Source organism: Cyprinus carpio, chromosome A2 (assembly GCF_018340385.1).
Source record: "Cyprinus carpio isolate SPL01 chromosome A2, ASM1834038v1, whole genome shotgun sequence".
Lineage (NCBI taxonomy): Eukaryota > Metazoa > Chordata > Actinopteri > Cypriniformes > Cyprinidae > Cyprinus > Cyprinus carpio.
The window spans coordinates 21,772,907-21,791,036 of NC_056573.1; the positions used below are offsets into that span (position 1 = coordinate 21,772,907).

The 18,130-nt window shown below is 34.5% G+C and overlaps 2 protein-coding genes across 2 annotated transcripts; both read left to right on the plus strand.

Annotated features, from left to right (window-relative positions):
• The first annotated feature begins 10,045 nt into the window (after positions 1-10,045).
• On the plus strand, positions 10,046-11,863 carry LOC122134639 (NACHT, LRR and PYD domains-containing protein 1 homolog). The gene has a single exon (XM_042768094.1). It carries the CDS (start codon positions 10,187-10,189, stop codon positions 11,861-11,863), a length of 1,677 nt encoding a protein of 558 aa, XP_042624028.1. The 5' UTR covers positions 10,046-10,186.
• Positions 11,864-12,555: 692 nt separating this feature from the next.
• LOC109084813 (NACHT, LRR and PYD domains-containing protein 1a-like) lies at positions 12,556-17,065 on the plus strand. The gene is made up of 4 exons (XM_042778516.1): positions 12,556-14,029; positions 14,269-14,413; positions 16,418-16,456; positions 16,543-17,065. Exons 1-4 carry the CDS (start codon positions 13,553-13,555, stop codon positions 16,821-16,823), a joined length of 942 nt encoding a protein of 313 aa, XP_042634450.1. The 5' UTR covers positions 12,556-13,552; the 3' UTR covers positions 16,824-17,065.
• Positions 17,066-18,130: the final 1,065 nt, after the last annotated feature.

Sequence of the window (18,130 nt, forward strand, 5' to 3'; positions counted from 1 at the left end):
CACATAAGCATTCAGTTGTCTTTTATAAGCAAATATACTGGGATTGGTTCGATCAGGGTTAAATATGTTGATTCATACTCACTGATATCTGTTTGAGGTCAGCCCATTGTTCGTCAAAATATTCTCCCAGTATTCATATTAGTAGTCGAACAATACACACACGCACACACGCTGAATTTCCAGCATCATGACTCCAGTATGAAAGTGTCACATGATCCTTCAGAAATCATTCTAATATGCAGATTTATTATCAGAATTATGAATGTTGGCAACAGTTGTGCTGCCAAATATTTTTTTTGGAAACTGCGATACTTTTTTCATGATTCTTTGATGAATAAAAAGATAAAAAGAACAGCATTTATCCAAAATAGAAATCTTTTCTAACAATATAAATCTTTTCTATCACTTCTTATCAATTTAACACATCCTTGCTGAATGAAAGTTTTAATTTCTTTCAAAAAAGAAAGAAGAAAAATTTACTGACCCCCAAACTTTTGAATGGTAGTGTATATTGTTAAAAAAGATTTCTATTTTAAATAAATGCTGTTCTTTTTAACTTTTTATTCAAAGAGTACACAAAGAGTACACAGGCAGAAAAGAGTACAAAAAAAGTATGACAGCTTCCAAAAAATATTTGGCTGTTGCCAACATTGATAATTCTAATAATAAATCAGCATATTAGAATGATTTCTGAAGGATCATGTGACACTTTTATACTGGAGTCATGATGCTGGAAATTCAGCTTTGCATCACAGATATAAATTATATTCTAAAGGATATTTAAATAGAAACCATTATTTTATATTCTAATAAGATTTTGCAAGATTCGTTTTTTTTTTTTTCATTTTTGATCAAATAAATGCAGCCTTGATGAGCAGAAGAGACTTCTTTAAAAAACATTACAAGTCTTACTGACCCCAAACTTTTGAACTGTAGTGAATATATATATATATATATATATATATATATATATATATATATATATATATATATATATATATATATATATATATATATATATAATATATATATAATATAAACAGATGATTCTAATTACACCTGGTCCCCCTCAAATCCTGTTCAAAATATGTGGATGCTATGACAGGCAGCAAAACATTAAAATTATAAAACCATTTTAAAAGATTATGATAATAGTTAGGATTATTTAGCCTACATACCATAAATAATATTAACTGTTATTAAAATATGATTATCAGGCAAACGTATGGTATAGTGTGGTTTCAAATATATATTTTCATCGTTTCTGTTGGTTACCAACAGTCTTTTAACACCAAACCCACAAGAAAACTTTATTCATGAATTGTAAGGGTAAAAATACTGGTTCATTGAAAGCCTAGTTTATTCAGAAAGTAGACTGTGCTGTCCTCTGCTGGAGGAAATAATCTAGTGCAGCTGTCATCTCATAATTATTACTTCTTATGCCACAGTTTCGTCTTTTTTTGTCATAATCATTTACAAAAGCATGATTTCTTTCTTAAATGGCAGAAATATGCTTCAGTACATGGGAGAGTTACAAAAGCATACCATAAATTATCATAAATTAAATAAATAATATTATTTAATATTGTATTTACAGGCTGCAGCCAGGTGAGGTCTTTCTCAGACCGCCTCCCAACAGACTTCTTCCGAGATAGTACCTTGTTACTCCCTACATCCGTTAAAAATCACTTTCGCCTTCCAACAGACGACTTTATTGACAAAACCATTTTCTAACCTGATTTTCATACGAACTTCCAGATAATTCTTCAACATTCTGTGTTCTAAGTACAGTGCTCTAGAGATGGAGGTCTCGAACGCTGACAGTGAGTAGAAAAGTTATGAGTGCGGTTATGTTAGTTTATATTTGTATATATATATATCTTTTGACATTCTCGAAATATATAGGCTACTATAGGCTACTCTCTGTTTCTATCACATACATAGGTTTTCTTTGCACGGATTTGTTTTTTAAATCAATATTATTTGCCCTATAAATAAAGTAAACAAGTAAACAACTTAACACTGACTTACATCAATCCAAATGCGAATCTTTTCATGACACAAGGCTCTGTTTGTTTACATTCTATTTGTTATTAAATAGTCTATAGTAGTGTAAATGTAGGACATGTTTATTTAGTTGTTTGTTTGTTTGTTTGCTGTGGCTGGTCCAGGGGTGTGTTGTATGATGTTAGGTATTACAGAGCTTCATTGCATGTATTGAGTCTGGCTGGATGAGTTGTTTAATTATTTATTTCAAACGTTTTCTAAATAATATAGGTTATAGTAACCCATAAGAGCCCTGACCAGTTTCTCCTTATAGGAAAATTATGGGGCATATAAAACAGACTAATTGACCACTTGTAACATGTTTCTACAGTTGTTTTTGAAATACAACATTTCCTTGTGAAAGATCTGTAATGTGACACATATGACATTCGGCGATTTTTAATGTTATATATGTTACATTGGGCTTTTATTTCTCAGTTGGAAAAAATGTCAGTTTTTTTTTTTTTTTGCTAAATACTTTTTTTTTTTCCTGTTTATTTGCTTTTCCACAACATATATCCCAACCAAAACACACACACAAAGCATTAACCGTACTCAGAATTTGTGCTCTGCATTTAACCCATCCAAAGTGCACACACACAGCAGTGAACACACACACACCGTGAACACACACCTAGAGCAGTGGGCAGCCATTTATGCTGCTGCGCCCAGGGAGCAGTTGGGGGTTCAGTGGCTAGCTCAAGGGCACCTTATTCATGGTATTGCCGGCCCGAGACTCGAACCCATAACCTTAGGGTTCGGAGTCAAACTCTCCAACCACGGTTCAGCTTCCTCTGCTGCTGCTTCACAAGCTGCGACAGCAACATGTTGTCATGTCGTAAGACAACATCTGTATTGCAAACTATGTCAAGATAACGAGAAAATTAAGTCGTGATAACGAGAAAACAACTTTTGTTATGTCGAGATAACGAGAAAATTAAGTCGTTATAATGAGAAAACAACTCGTTATGTCGAGATCACGATAAAATTAAGTCGTTATAACGAGAAAACAAGAAGGAAAAAAATAAATAATGCATGGCCGCTTAGAACTTCCGTAAGTATCGGTATTGATGAAATGTAAACGATACACATTCATATTTGTAACATATCAAAATTCTACCTTTTCAAGTATATGGTTTAACAAAAAATTATTTTTTTGATTTTTTTTTTTTTCACAACTTGAAAATGTGCAAACTGAATAAAAATAAATAACTATTTCACACTGGAGGTTAAACATGCACGTAGTGCAATAACATAGCAAAAATGTGTACTGTATATTGTGCAGTGTGTAAATATATTGTGTAAATAAACAATACAGTGGTTAATGAAAAAAAACTTGATCACTCGGATCGGATCAAACCATTATCACCTTTATCAATTTAATTTCTTCTATGCACAACGCAATAAGTTAATTATTGTATGCTAAACAATAAAACAGTTAGTTCTTAGCATTTATTGCTATGCAACAGCATATATGATTTTTTTCTCTTCAGAGTTCGTTCTTGTAAGCAATGTAGTGCAACAAGCACCTGTTGTGTTATCTCTTCACTGAACAACGGACTAAGTTACTGCAATGCAATATACATGTTATGTGTTATCTCTTCAATGCATAACAGTTGAGTTAATTCATTCATCACAACACCTCATCAGTTATGCAGTATCGCCTCTGCTCATGTTATTCTCACTACAAAAAAAAAAAAAATAACCTTAAAATAGGACCAACATATGATATAATCATCTTGTTTTAGTTACAGGTATGCAAAATAGTTTCAAAATACATTTCATTATCAATGTAATTAATTTGACATTTTTTTTTACATTTGGTAAAATATGCTTTGAAATGAGCAGCAGTAAATGTATAACACTAAATTAATTGAATCAGCTAAATTAATTGAGCAGCTCATTACTATTTTTCTTAATGTGACAAATACGTCACATCAAAATTACCACCTACTGTTTTAAGGTTAACAGCCTGATGTGACATGTCACCACAATATTTTCACAACTTGTTATATATCAGTTTGTTCAAGAAATGTATTAAAATCAGGTTAAGTGTAAGTAAGGAATAATTGAAAACGGGCTGTTGAATTATTAGAAAAATAATGCACACCCGAGGTGGTGATGTGGCCATGACGCAAAGCCTATGTGAGTAGGATTATTTCTTCTGCATCTTATCCAACATCTCTTTTGCAAGTTCAGAAACTCATTTTAAAGCTGGTAATGGAGGCTTGAGCCGTTGATAGCATTCTAATGCAGTTATTAATGAAGTTAAAGAAGAGACAGAGACACACAGAGAAAGAAAGAGAGAGAGAGAGCTTGTGTGAATTAGGCTACCTCTGTGTGTCCCTCAACAGTGTTCTGCAGCAGCGTCTCTAAACAGTGCTGTTATTACCTCACTAGTGAGAAATGTCATGTGTATTTACTTTCGGAAAATCGTCTGTCATGACGTTGTTTTTGTTAGTCCTGTAAATTCCGTTATTAAAGTTTTACTATGCGAAGTGATATGGAACTGTAATGTGGTCAAGAGAGCTGCCTGGAACTACGTTCGGTGCGTTTCCCAGAAAATAATTGCACACCTCAGAACGTTTGTCAGCCAATCAGATTCAAGCATTCAACAGCCCCTTAGTATAATCTAGGATATGTTATTAAAACATTAGAATTGTTGCATGGGTTGAACTTAGTAACAAAAAGAAGCGTTATTGTTATATTAATTCTGAATGGATTCCTATAGTAGCATGTAGCCTACAGTTGGGTTAAGGCATTAGGTTTAGTGGTCTTTTTGCGTCTCCCTGTGGTCCTGTTTGGTATCGCAGCTTAACTGGTGCTTATTTATATAAAAAAAATTCTTTTTTTTCCACTTCAAGCAGTGGTTATTTGATTCTATAAAAAAATAGGGTGTGGTGTCATGATTGTATGCTTGTGATTGGGTATATGGCAGTTTGGGTGGGACTTTGATACCTCGGCTCCTCCAGCCAGTGTTGCCAAGTCTGTGTATTTCCCGCGTAATTGGGCTACTTTAACAGCTGTGTTTGTTTTTCATGTTTGCGGTTTGAAGTGACCCCAAATAACGTGATATTTCGCCACAGGAATGGAAATTTTACTAGGGGAACCCCGGCAAAAAAAAAAACATGTATTTTACCCCCCGAACGCGAATTTTTTATTTACTTTTTTTAACTGAGGTAGCCCCCTCAATATGCCATTCGGCTAGTTTTGAGTTGCAATTGTGTGACGTGACATGTGGCCAAGTATGGTGACCCATACTCGGAATTAGTGCTCTGCATTTATACAACCCAACACACACAAACAAACAAACAAAAACACACACACACACACCGTGAACACACACCTGGAGCAGTGGGCAGCCTTTTTTTGCTGGGCGCCAGGGGAGCAGTTGGGGGTTCGGTGCCTTGCTCAAGGGCACCTCAGTCGAGGTATTGAGAGAGAGCGCTGTACATTCACTCCCCCCACCTACAATCCCTGTTGGTACAAGACTCGAAACTGCAACCTTTGGGTTACTGGTCCAACTCTATAACCATTAGGCCACGACTTCCCTCAATTGGGAAGGTTTTGTTGTGAAAACCAGCCAACCTCCAGCGCATGACTTCTACAGTGTTCTGACTAGGCTGGAATACACTACATAACTTTTAAAATCTAAACAGATTTTTAAAACACTATGCATCATCCACTTACTGACCTTGTAAATAGTGCCAAAGGAAAACTGGCCATCATACACTACATTACTGGGAATCACACACTACCAGATGTTCAAGTTGTTCCGATCACAACAAACTCAGGCAGAAACATGCGCCTTGTTGCTAGGAGACGCATGACAAATTAAAACAATAATGTGAATGGGCGAATTCCAAACGGAAGTGATTAGTGTTTTAAAAATCTGTTCAGATTTTAAAAGTCATGTAGTGTATTCCAAGCCTAAAATGCGGCACATATTGGCTGGTTCACTCTAGTCTAGAATATTAGATTTGAATGATATTTGAGTGTAAAAAAAAAACATATTTGTGGGACAGTCAGATTTTTTTTTGTCAGATTTTGTTGCTGGTTTGAGATATGTTATTTAATTGGTGGTGTATCAAGCAGTTTTTAAGGTTTCAATATTTCCACATTCAAGTAGATATGACAAGGTCTTGCATGCCCGAAATAACTGGCCGGAGGCATTAGAAATATGTCCGCCAGGTGAACAGAGTTTCCTTGAATGGGACTTTGTCAGTTGTGCACATTGATATTAGCATCCTCTCTCGATGTGGTAAATTTGAATAGTAAATTTTGCATAGCACACGTTAATGCAAAGATATTTGCAAACATCTTTTTTGGTGGGTACATTTTTCTTTTTCTTTTTCTTTTTCATTCTCTGCTTGAAACAAACTCTACCTGTTGTAATTAAATTAAAGTTATAAAATAAGGGACATTTTAACATGCTAGGTTGTTGAACAAATCAGACAAACATAGTCAGCAGGGCACTGTTATAATATATATATAATTTAAATTTAAAATAATTAATTTGCAATATTAGTTTCATGAAAGATGAACGTTTTAATATAAAATCTGGAATAAATACAAAACTAGAGCCAAACTAAAACTGAAATGAAACAAATTAATAAATGTTAAGTAGCCTAGTGAATAAATTAAATAATTATAAATAAAGCACATATGAAACCAAAAAAGTTAACTTAAATTACAAATAAACCTGAAAAAAAAAGTTTATTTAAAACATCAATAAAAACTATAATAGTATGTATAACATAACTAAAATAATATTAGGAGCAAACATATCTAAGATTGCAATAATTAGGTGCAGGATCAACCCCCTTTTCTGTACATTTCTACATAAGGTGCATTAAAGTCAACAAATACTTGATTGATATGTATTTTTTATAATCCAATATATGTTTAATTCCAAAAGTTGTCAGAAACATGGTGGTGGTGCCACTGAAGGCAAGTGACCGTGGTGTAGTTAGTTTATAGCCAAGGTTAACTTTTTAGTTCTGGCGCTTGTATCCAGGCTTCAAAATTCACAAAAGTTATATTATTTTGTGAAGATTATCTTGATGGACAAAATGTGTAAGTATCATAAACTATGGTTGAACACAGAGCTTTTTTTTGTGATAATCCAAAAGCCTGTGGAAAAATCCTATTGGGTTTTTGTTGAGGGAACCAGTGTGATGCTAACAGCCGATTACACCACGTAGTGACAGCTTTAAAGTAGCAGTCTATGGAAGCCATGGAATAAAATAATCATAATAATAATAATAATAATAATAATAATAAATTGAGTTTATATTTCAAAATTCTGACCTTTTTCTCAAAATTCAAAGATTATATCTCACAATTCATCATAAATCAACTTGTCATTCTCTCTTTTCCCCTCGGCTCAGAATCATGAGTTTATATCCCACACTTCTGGCTTTTTTTCCTCAGAATTGATAAACTCACAATTATTGCATTAAAGGTGCAATGTGTAATATTTACAACGATCTATTTACAGAAATGAAATATAAATAACTATGTTTTCAGAGGTGTATAAAGACCTTTCTTAATGAACCGTTATGTTTTTATTACCTCAGACTGAGCAATTTCTATCTACATACACAGCGGGTCCCCTTACATGGAAGTCGCCACCATGTTTCTGCAGTAGCCCTAAACGGACAAACTACTCTACAGAGCAGGTTTAGTCACTTTGTTGTTCTTGCGAATAAAACACTGACACAATGATGAACAAGTACATTAACAGTCACAATAACAATGAGCCTTGGCCCAGAGAAAACGCCTGCGCTTCTGGATCATGTTTAGATATGGCTTCTTTTTTGACCTATAGAGTTTTAGCCGGCAACAGCGAATGGCACGGTGGATTGTCTTCAATGTTTTCTGCAAGTATTCCTGAGCCCATGTTGTGATTTTCATTACAGTAGCATTCCTGTATGTGATGCACTGCCGTCTAAGGGCCCGAAGATCATGGGCATCCAGTATGGTTTTCAGGCCTTGACCCTTACGCACAGAGAATGTTCCAGATTCTCTGAATCTTTGGATGATATTATGCACTGTAGATGATGATAACTTCAAACTCTTTGCAATTTTTCTCTAAGAAACTCCTTTCTGATATTGCTCCACTATTTTCCGCCGCAGCATTGGGGGAATTGGTGATCCTCTGCCCATCTTTTCTTCTGAGAGACACTGCCACTCTGAGAGGCTCTTTTTATACCCAATCATGTTGCCAATTGACCTAATAAGTTGCAAATTGGTCCTCCAGCTGTTCCTTATATGTACATTTAACTTTTCCGGCCTCTTATTGCTAAATAAAACAACTTTTTTGGAATGTGTAGCTCTCATGAAATCCAAAATGAGCCAATATTTGGCATGACATTTCAAAAATGTCTCACTTTTAACATTTGATAAGTTATCTATATTCTATTTTGAATAAAATGTAGGTTTATGAGATTTGTAAATTATTCCATTCCTTTTTTACTCACAATTTGTACAGTGTCCCAACTTTTTTGGAATCGGGTTTGTATTAAAAACAATCTTTGTCAAAGTTTAGCTTTTTTTTTTTTAATACAGTCAAACCTGATCATGGTGTTTTGTGTGTTATGTGTGTTTATATATGTGATTGAATTTGGTTCTTTATCGTCGATCTGTTTCTAGTGGGCTGTGCCATCACCATTTAGTGATGTCATTGTTCCAGGACAGCTAAAGTTGTGTGGGGAACTTTTCCACCCTTGCGCGAAACACCCAGTTGTGTGGATTCATATTGGAAGTTTCACTTAGCAATGGTAAATGTGACTGCGCCTTTACTCTGAACAGAATGCTTGCATTGTTCTTCTTTGAGCTTCCCCTTGAGTTTTTTTTTCTGTGTTGAAAGATTATCAGGTATCTATCAGAGTAACAAGCATAGGGCAAATTGTTTATGTTAAATCAACCTCAAATCAAATAGTTTTTTGTTTTTTTGCCCTTATTCCAACTGACATGAGCTCTTACAATTTCTTTTCAATCAGGACCAGACACCATGATGAAACCTCAGTTATATTATCATGTAAGTGATGAGAAATTTCCTAATAAGACCTTGGTGAACTAAGAAGCACTTGAAAGCCCTTTAATTTTAACCAGTGTTGTTTGTGTCTGTTTACTTCATCTTCATGAACTACTTAAACACTCATCATTCTTTCTTTATCAAGTGGTGCAGTTTCCCACCAAATGGAGAGCATGACTGGATTAAACAGCTCCCTACAACCCATGGTTGGTTCATATTCTTTTAAATGAGAGCTCTGCTTTGATTGCTAATGAACATTGAATCTGTGTTTGTGTCTGCACTAAGAAACTCAATGTCCTAGAAAATCAGATTATGGTGTCTTTTACTAGAATAAAAAGCATTGGGCACCAAACTTTTTCAGCTAAATCAACATAAGATCAAATTTCACTCCAGCGCTTACTCCAGCTGATATGAGCTCTAACCAGTTCTTTTCAATCAGGGCCAGGCACAATGATAAAATCTCTGTCGTCATATCATGTAAGTGAAGAGAAATTTCCTACAATGTGTATTTGATATAATGAGACCTTAGGGAACTAAAAAGCACTTGAAAGCTCTTTATTTTCAACCAATGTTTTGTGTGTCTGTTAACTTGTGTTCATGAGCTGCTTAAACACTTATCATCCTCTCTTTATCAAGTGGCACAGTTTCCCTCCATATGGAGGGCATGACTCTACTGAACAACTCCCTGTAACCCACAGTAGGTTCATATTGTCTCTTTTAAAAACGAGAACTCTGCTTTGATTGCTGATGATAATTCGCTGCTCTATTTGTCTGCACTAAGAAACTCAAAGGACTTCAGATTATGAGAACTCTACCAGAATAATAGTCTAACTTGACCAAGCAGTTTGTACATTGAAGGTCATCTTTATTTAGAGTTATTAAACTAGAAATTATAATTCAGGTTATTTAGTAATTCAATGCAATAAGTTAAACTTCAGTCATTTGTAACTGATCCAATCTTGATTCAAAAGGATTGTCTGTTCAGTGCTGTTAAACAAAACATCAGGATGACTTTATTATGTGATTATTCTCCAATTAATTTAACATTCTGCATTGTGGGGGATAAATAATGTTTTATGTTTTCCTCTAGCATGGCAGGAGATGGTATGTCAGTATAAGGAGTCAATCAAACGGAAATATGAACATAGGAATGAGAGCAGTTTCTCCTCTGGTGAAAGAGTCTCACTGGCTGCCCTCTACACTGAACCTGTGATTATTCAGAAAAATAAAAAAGGCGGTTTTCAGAATATCAGTGTGGAGGAGTTGTTTAATAAGTCAGACATACATATGTATTATCCAGCATCTGTCATTCTTCAAGGAAATTCTGGTAGTGGAAAATCATTCATATCTCAAAAGATTATATTGGACTGGGCATCTGGAAATCCTTACCTTAGACACTTTAATCTGGCTTTCTACCTGAGCTGTGAAGAGCTGAAGTGTATTTCTGAGGAGATGAACTTGATTGAGCTCCTGAGCTGGAATTGTGGTTTATCGCCAGATCAGATCTCAAACATGTTACAGAACTCAACACAGAGAGTGCTTTTCATCATTGATGGATTTGATAAGCTTAGATTCATGCATTGTGAACTCTGCATATCATCCAAATTCCAGAGAGCCCCACCTGAGCTCATAGTTTGTTCCATTCTTAGTAAACAAATCCTGCCCAGATCTGTCCGGCTGATCACTACTAGAACTGAGGTCCCACAGGGAATGTTTCTCAAAGGACCTCAGCGTTTCACAGAGATTATGGGTTTCTCTGAGAAGGGGGTGGAGGAGTACTTCCAGAAGTTCTTCCAGAATGAGGAGCTCTTTAGGAAAGCCTATGAATGTGTGAGAGTAAATGAAACTCTCATCACTGCCTGCTCCATCCCTGTCATCTGCTGGATCATCTGCACAGTTATGCGAGAGAGGTTTAGTAATGGTGCAGATGTGACGAGTGTCCTGGAAACCACCACCTCCATCTACATTGACTTTGTGTCCACTCTACTGGAGCATCACTGCCAGGGTTTGAGTCAGTCTGTCCCGAGCCTGCTGAGGAGTCTGGGTCAGCTGGCAGAGAGAGGGATGCTGGAACAACAAGTCTTGTTTGATGAAAAAACTGTTTATGACACAATTTCAGACCCTGCTGACAACCCATTCCTGTTCAAGTTCCTCTTAAAGAGAAAAATCCACCAGGAGACAATGTTCAGTTTCATGCATCTCAGCTTTCAGGAGTTCTTCACTGCTCTCTACTATGTCCTTCTGGATGAAGAAGAGTCTCAGAGGAAAGTGAGAGAGCTGCTTCAGACTGTAGAGAGAGGATGGGCTTTGTCCTGTTGGTCTGATAGAGAAGTAAGACATGCAAATCTGCTGCAACCTGTGATTCTGTTCCTCTGTGGTTTCTGTAAGAAAGAATCAATCTCCTCATTTTTTGAAAAGCATAACATAACCCTTCCAATTAACATAGAAACCCAGCTTAAGGAATGGATCATTCAGTGTTCACAGAGATATCAAAATGAACACATGCTGTTCATTCTCCATTGTCTCTATGAGCTCCACGAGAAGAACTTCATTGGGAAAGTTTTGGAACATTTGGTTTTGATAGATCTGTCTAATAAGCCACTGAAAAGAACAGACTGTTGGGTGTTGAAATATGGTTTAAAGTGCTGTGAACACATCAGAAACCTGAAAATCCACGAAACGTCTCATAATCTGAAGAACCTCCAGCATGAAGAAAGAGAAAACAGTAAGTGTATACACATGATCGTATTCATAACTGCACGCACCTGGGAAAAATAAAAACTTCCAGTCGGTGCAAATAAGCCTTGCTTTAGAAAGTATTGGATTTTTTTAGGTTTAAAATATCCCTACTTATTTAAGAAAGTTGTTCTTTATATAGTGTTTTTTTCTTCGTCTTTTTTTTGTCTGACAGTTGGAAAGAGTTATCATAGAGATGAATCATCTGCACAAACAGTGAGTAGCAACTGTGAGTAGTGGTGCTAATCCGCTCCTCAAGCATAAAAAAATAACACTAAACATCAACAACATACGCACTTGATGGCAGGATTAAATATTCAGTGATATATTGAAGCAATCCACAATAATAACAACATACAGTCAGGATTAGAATTATTTACCAATTATTTATCAAGTAAATTCTTAATTCATTCTAATGATTAAGATTTTTTTTTTTTTAATGTAATGTATTGTAAATCTGGAGATTGGTATTTTAAAAAGATAAAGTGATACTTCATTGTAAATGCTTATGAACATAATATTTGTAATCGCAGGATAGAATCTTGATGTATAATCAACTAGATTTCAGAGAATGATTAATTATTAATAATTTAATTATTCTGAATGTTTGCATAAATTGATTGTTTAATGAATTTTGAGTATAATCTATTCCTTTCATAGGAGATTTTTTTTTTTTTTTAACATTAGTCCTCAGAAGATGCAGAAGTTTTCACACCTGAACATATTCAGGGAGGTGATGAGGACAAACAGTTTCAGTGCAGTCTGACCAGCCTTGTGTTTGTGATGGCGAGTGAAGGAGAGCTGCTGTATAGAGTTGTCTCATGGAATCCTGGTCTGTTAGATGGTTTGGGTCAGATGAAGCCTGCAGGACCATTGTACAACATTGACTGTTTTAATGGTTCAATTTCAGGACTGCATCTTCCTCACTGTGAAATATTCTGTGGTAGGTTTATTTTTTACATCCTATTCGGACGGTAATTGTTTTTCAGGGAGACGCAAGTTATTTTGACTGTTTACAGGGGGTAGTTGTTGAATTTAATGCCGATCGAATCCAGGATGTCTGTGTTTTTCTCACACCACCCTCGTAAAAACCCCCGTCTGTTTTTTGACAAACGCCAGGTCGTGTGGTAACCTAATTTAGTTGCCGTCTGAATCCACATCTCTGAGTTTACGAGAAGAAATCGATTCCAAATTCAGTGTTTAAACCCTTTTTGAGCATGCACTCCCAATAACCGTAAGGTAACGTTGTACGTCGGTGTAATTTGCATACATACCCTATTTAGGCTGAAATGCTGAAAAAGTATTTAAAAGAACAATACCTCATAACTGCTCCACCACAACATCTGGGACCAGAAAGAGAAAAAAAATTAAGCACATAAACATTCGAAATGGGTCGATTTTTTTATGGCCGCAGTAGGTAATAGCCTACAATTTTAAAATGTGTGTTATATGAGCAGCGCGTTCCCAGGTTTGTACTAGGTTCACAGAACGCCATCGGAATCCATGAGTTTTATCACTGAGGTGATATGTAAATTTATTTTTACAGATGTGCATATAAGAAACAATTACCGTCGGAATCGGGCTTATGACAGATAAATGGATGATAAAGTGTTAAGTTTGTAACTAGCCTATTTGAATCTGTAGCCAGATATTTAAGGGTATATTTCAGTTTTATTGTGAAAACCTGTTAAATCAATTTTAAAACAACCACAATAAAAAACTGTAAATGATATGTGCTTTACAGAGGAAAACAAAGACAGCTTGACTGTAGCACGTTTCACTAGCGGCAATGTAGAAATAATGAAGCCTCTCAAAGTAACTGAAACTCATGTGATAATTGACATCAGAGATCTCTCCCACTTTGGCCTCTTAAAAAGGATCATCTTTCCTCCTTCCCCTGTCATTGCCCAAGTACTTCTCTTTCTACGACCTCTAACTGAGAGACAGAGTGAAAACATACTGGATGTCCATTTGCTCCCATGGAACGTTCCACTGTCAAAGGTAGCCTATCATTATACTGTGGTGTGTGTGTGTGTGTATATATATATTTATTTAAAAAAAAAAATGTACAGTCTTCTCTTCTCTCTCTCAGTAAAGGACCAGCACACGGAAAATACACACATCAAAACCAGTTCAAAATGTTCACTTACTCCAGAATCAGAATACTGTCTTTGTTGTCAACCAGAAGAATCTACAGTGCAGCCGGCGGTAACATCATATATGATTTGAACAATATTCATTATATTAAGATAATTGCAAAAGAATAAAATAGTTGTTCTCAGTACAATGTACAATTATCCATTTCAGTGTAGATTTGGTTGTTTTCATTGATTTATGCATCACTTATGAAGTTTTTAGCACATTTTGCATCATGAGTAATTTTTGTTTAAAGGATTATTTTAGTAATTTTGTCTCTTACCTTCAATTGGCTGTTCTTTTTTTTTCAGTCAGAGACGTTTGAGTGTTATTATGGTCCAAACTATCATCCCACATTTGAAGTGTTTGTGGATGTTAACAATAAGGAAATTAGACTGAGTCTTTTGGATAAAACAGGAAGGGGAGTGTGGGAACCACGTCGAATCCTTCTCACAGGTAATGAATGTCATGAAATACAGATTTTAATATGCAAGAATTTATCATGGTTTTGAAGTTGGGTGCAAATGTAATCCGAGTCATGAAATAACATTAAAGTGTTAGTTCACCCAAAAATGAAAATTCTGTCTTTAAATTCCTCACCCTTGTGTTGTTTGAAACCCGTAAGACCTTTGTTCATCTTCGGAACACAGTTTAAGATATTTTTGAGGTAATCTGAGAGCTGTGTGACCCTCCCATAGACAGCAACTACCACGTTCAAGGTCTAGAAAAGTACCAAGATGATCGACAAAGTAGGCCGTGTGACATCAGTGGTTCAACTGTAAAGTTACGAAGTTATGAGAAAACTTTTTTTGCACAAAGAAAACAAAAATAACAAACTTAACCCACATATTCATCTCTACAGCGTCACTTGTGGGTGCGCGTTCACAACAGTATCATGATGCAAGTGTGTGGCAGCACCGGCGCTGACCCAGATCCGAAAATGTGGAATAAATTCGTTATTTTTGTTTTCTTTGTGCAAAAAAGTATTTACAATTGAACCACTGATGTCACACGCCCTACTTTGTTGATCATCTTGGTACTTTTCTAGACCTTGAATGTGGTAGTTACCTTACTGTCTATGGGAGGGTCAGAGAGCTCTCAGATTTCATCAAAAATATCTTAAATTCTGTTTTGAAGATGAACGAAGGTCTTATGGTTTTCAAACAACACGAGGGTGAGTAATTAATGACAGAATTTTTGGGTGAACTAACCCTTTAAATCAAATCTTTAACAGTTTAATGAACAATGTTTAATAAAAGTGTCTTGGTGTCTTAACCAGGTGATGAATATATTTAATTTGTTTATTTTTGTATTTGTATTCTTGTATTATTTGTTTTGATCCCCATTAGCTGTGCCTAAGAGCACTGCTAGTCTTCCTGGGGTCCACAAAAACACAACAATTAAGACATTTATTGATTTACAATCTATAAATGTACAAAACAAATGACCAACCAATACAATGTCTATCACTCTTGCTGATTTTTGTGTATCCTATAAATACGATAACAGGCTAAATGTTATTTCTGTGTTATTTTAGCCATTGACAATGGCAGACTACTGTGCGTAGTACATAATATCGTACATTTAAGGAAATTATTTTTAGAAAGGGCAATTGTTTAAAATTACTTTATTAATTGTATCTATGTTGTCTTTTATGTCAAATACTTAAATGTGACCAGTTACTTCAATCAATCAAAATATTATAAACTGTTATATTCATTAAAAAAAAAAAAAAAAAAACAGGAAGTTTTTTTGTGTTACAGGTTAGGTCTGCAATATTATAACAAAAAATAAAAAATATTATTTATATTGATTATGGCTTTTGATATTGTAATATTGATTGTTAATGTTTTATAAAATGGATATAAAAATGTTTTTGCATTTGTGGAAATGGAAATCCTATTCCAGCTACAAAGACAATCATGTTGGTTTGAGTTCACTTTTGCATAAATAAATAAAATTTGGTTATAATCAGCTTTAAAGTTAATATGTATATGATGCGAAGTGCACCAATCTAAATGTAACGATGTGAATTGACAATTTACATTTCACTTTTATTGACACACACCCATAATAGATTTAGTTTAATTGTACAGGAGCATTTTTTGTCCCCTTATCTTGACTTTGTTGAGCATTTTTGTTCATTTTGGTGGCATTTTTAAATCAATTTGAATCGGTTTATCTATGTTGTATTAATTATCTATGCCTGATTGTTGATCCTTACATGTAAACTTTATTAACTATTTATACTGTTTTAAAAAATTATTTAAATAATGTTTATCGTGTTATCCAACCCATGGTACTAAATTCAGTTTTATGATCTGTAAAGTTTTTACCAATGTCAAATCTGTTCATAAAATAGTACCATCAAATATTATTAAAGGTGTCAAGGTATTTATGACAGATTTTTTTTATTTATGGTATTTATGGTCATGTTTTTTTTTTTTGTAATAACATCAGGCCAAGTTGTAGAACCTCCTGCTTACAGAAGGCCCACAGGTATAAACTTAAATACATTGCTATTACCTTATTCTTTCTATCACAAACAACCCTGTCTGATAAGTAATTTTTTTTTTTTCATTCAGAATGTGAATTTGTTGAGAAACACAGAGATGAACTCATCCGAAGAGTTTCATCAGTGATGACTATTGCTGATGGACTGAGGACCAAAGACATGATTCCAGATGAAATGTACAGTAAAGTTCATGCTGCAGAACCACGACAGGAGAAAACAAGACTCTTGTTGGATGCTCTTGATTCTGGAGGAACTGCTGTAAAAGCAGAATTCTACAAACTGCTGAAGAATGAGGAACCTCATCTAGTGGATGAACTGGAGTCTGGACCGAGTAGACCACAGCAACTCTGAGAAAAAAATCAGAGAGGAACTTCAGTCAGTTTTAGATGTAAATGGCAACTACAGCTTCTTTATGTATAAAAAATATATCGCTTATATTTTCCTAATTCACACAAATATTTCACTACAAATTATATTACTGGCATGTACTCCATAAGTTTGCACAAAAACCTGATGATCATGTTCTCCAGCATGATTTGAGAATGTTCCAAAGACCATCTATTTACCAAATCCATGAATCTGAACTATTACTTAATAACTTTTAACAAAATTAATAATTTTTTTATTAATAACTTTTAACAGTTTTTTCATTAAGATATCTGATTTATTTTTATCTTTTTTTTATTTTTTTACACGTGGCATATACAAAAAACTAACAAACACACACACACACACACACACATATATATTAAAGTTTTTGGGATGTGTTAAAATCAGGCAAACAACTAAGGTGGTTTGTAATATGTGGTCCCATGTTAACTGCACTGATGATGGAACAACAAATACCTGCCAACACTGTGAAAACAATTGATAAAAAACTACTGAACTGATACAATATATAGTGTGTCAGTGTAGTTCACTAATATATTTCACTGTATGAGTGATATACACACCCTTTTTTTGTTATTTCTCATCAGACAGTTTTTTTTATTTAATTCGAAGATTCTACATTTAATATTATTCAAAATTTGAAGTCATTTACATTTTTTAAACATTTGTATTATTTTAAAATTCATTCATTCATTCATTGATAGAGAAACTGGCTCAATAAATGAAGGCAGCGGCTTTTTGCACTAAGTGAAAATAGCATATTTTCTTAGCACAGATGCTATTTACACTAAGTGCAAATCCCTATCACACGTTTGTGAGTGGAGCAAGTGTAAATAGCCTTTGCCAACGAGGCGGGCTATTTGCAATTACTCCGATGAATGAATGCCAGAGATCGCTTTTCCTTTGATCCGAGTTGTACACACTATTACACCTAGTATACCGTACTACAATAATACACATGAAAATATAAAACACAAACAGAATATAATATAATATATAATATATATAGCCAGGGGGTTGGGCTAAACATTATATAAAAATATTAAAGGATTTACAGATGGAAATTGTCTTAATTGCTTTCTTATTGTGTGAATAAAAAATAGTCAACATAAATTTGAATTTCTTTTTCAAGAACCAAAATTAAAGGCTTGGTTTTACCGTACTTACACTTGTGGATATGAAATTTAGCAAAAATTAAATTTAGAATGTAATATTCTTTGGTTTTATTTGAAAGGATGTTAGTAAAACCAAATAAAACGTGTTCTAAG

Bases quoted from the DNA above. Each gene is read 5' to 3' on its own strand.
- LOC122134639 (XM_042768094.1), top strand. From the start codon at position 10,187: ATGGTATGTCAGTATAAGGAGTCAATCAAACGGAAATATGAACATAGG.
- LOC109084813 (XM_042778516.1), top strand. From the start codon at position 13,553: ATGTGCTTTACAGAGGAAAACAAAGACAGCTTGACTGTAGCACGTTTC. The intron at 14,414-16,417 runs GTAATGAATGTC...TAATAACATCAG, and splicing joins ACGTCGAATCCTTCTCACAG to GCCAAGTTGTAGAACCTCCT. The intron at 16,457-16,542 runs GTATAAACTTAA...TTTTTCATTCAG, and splicing joins TGCTTACAGAAGGCCCACAG to AATGTGAATTTGTTGAGAAA.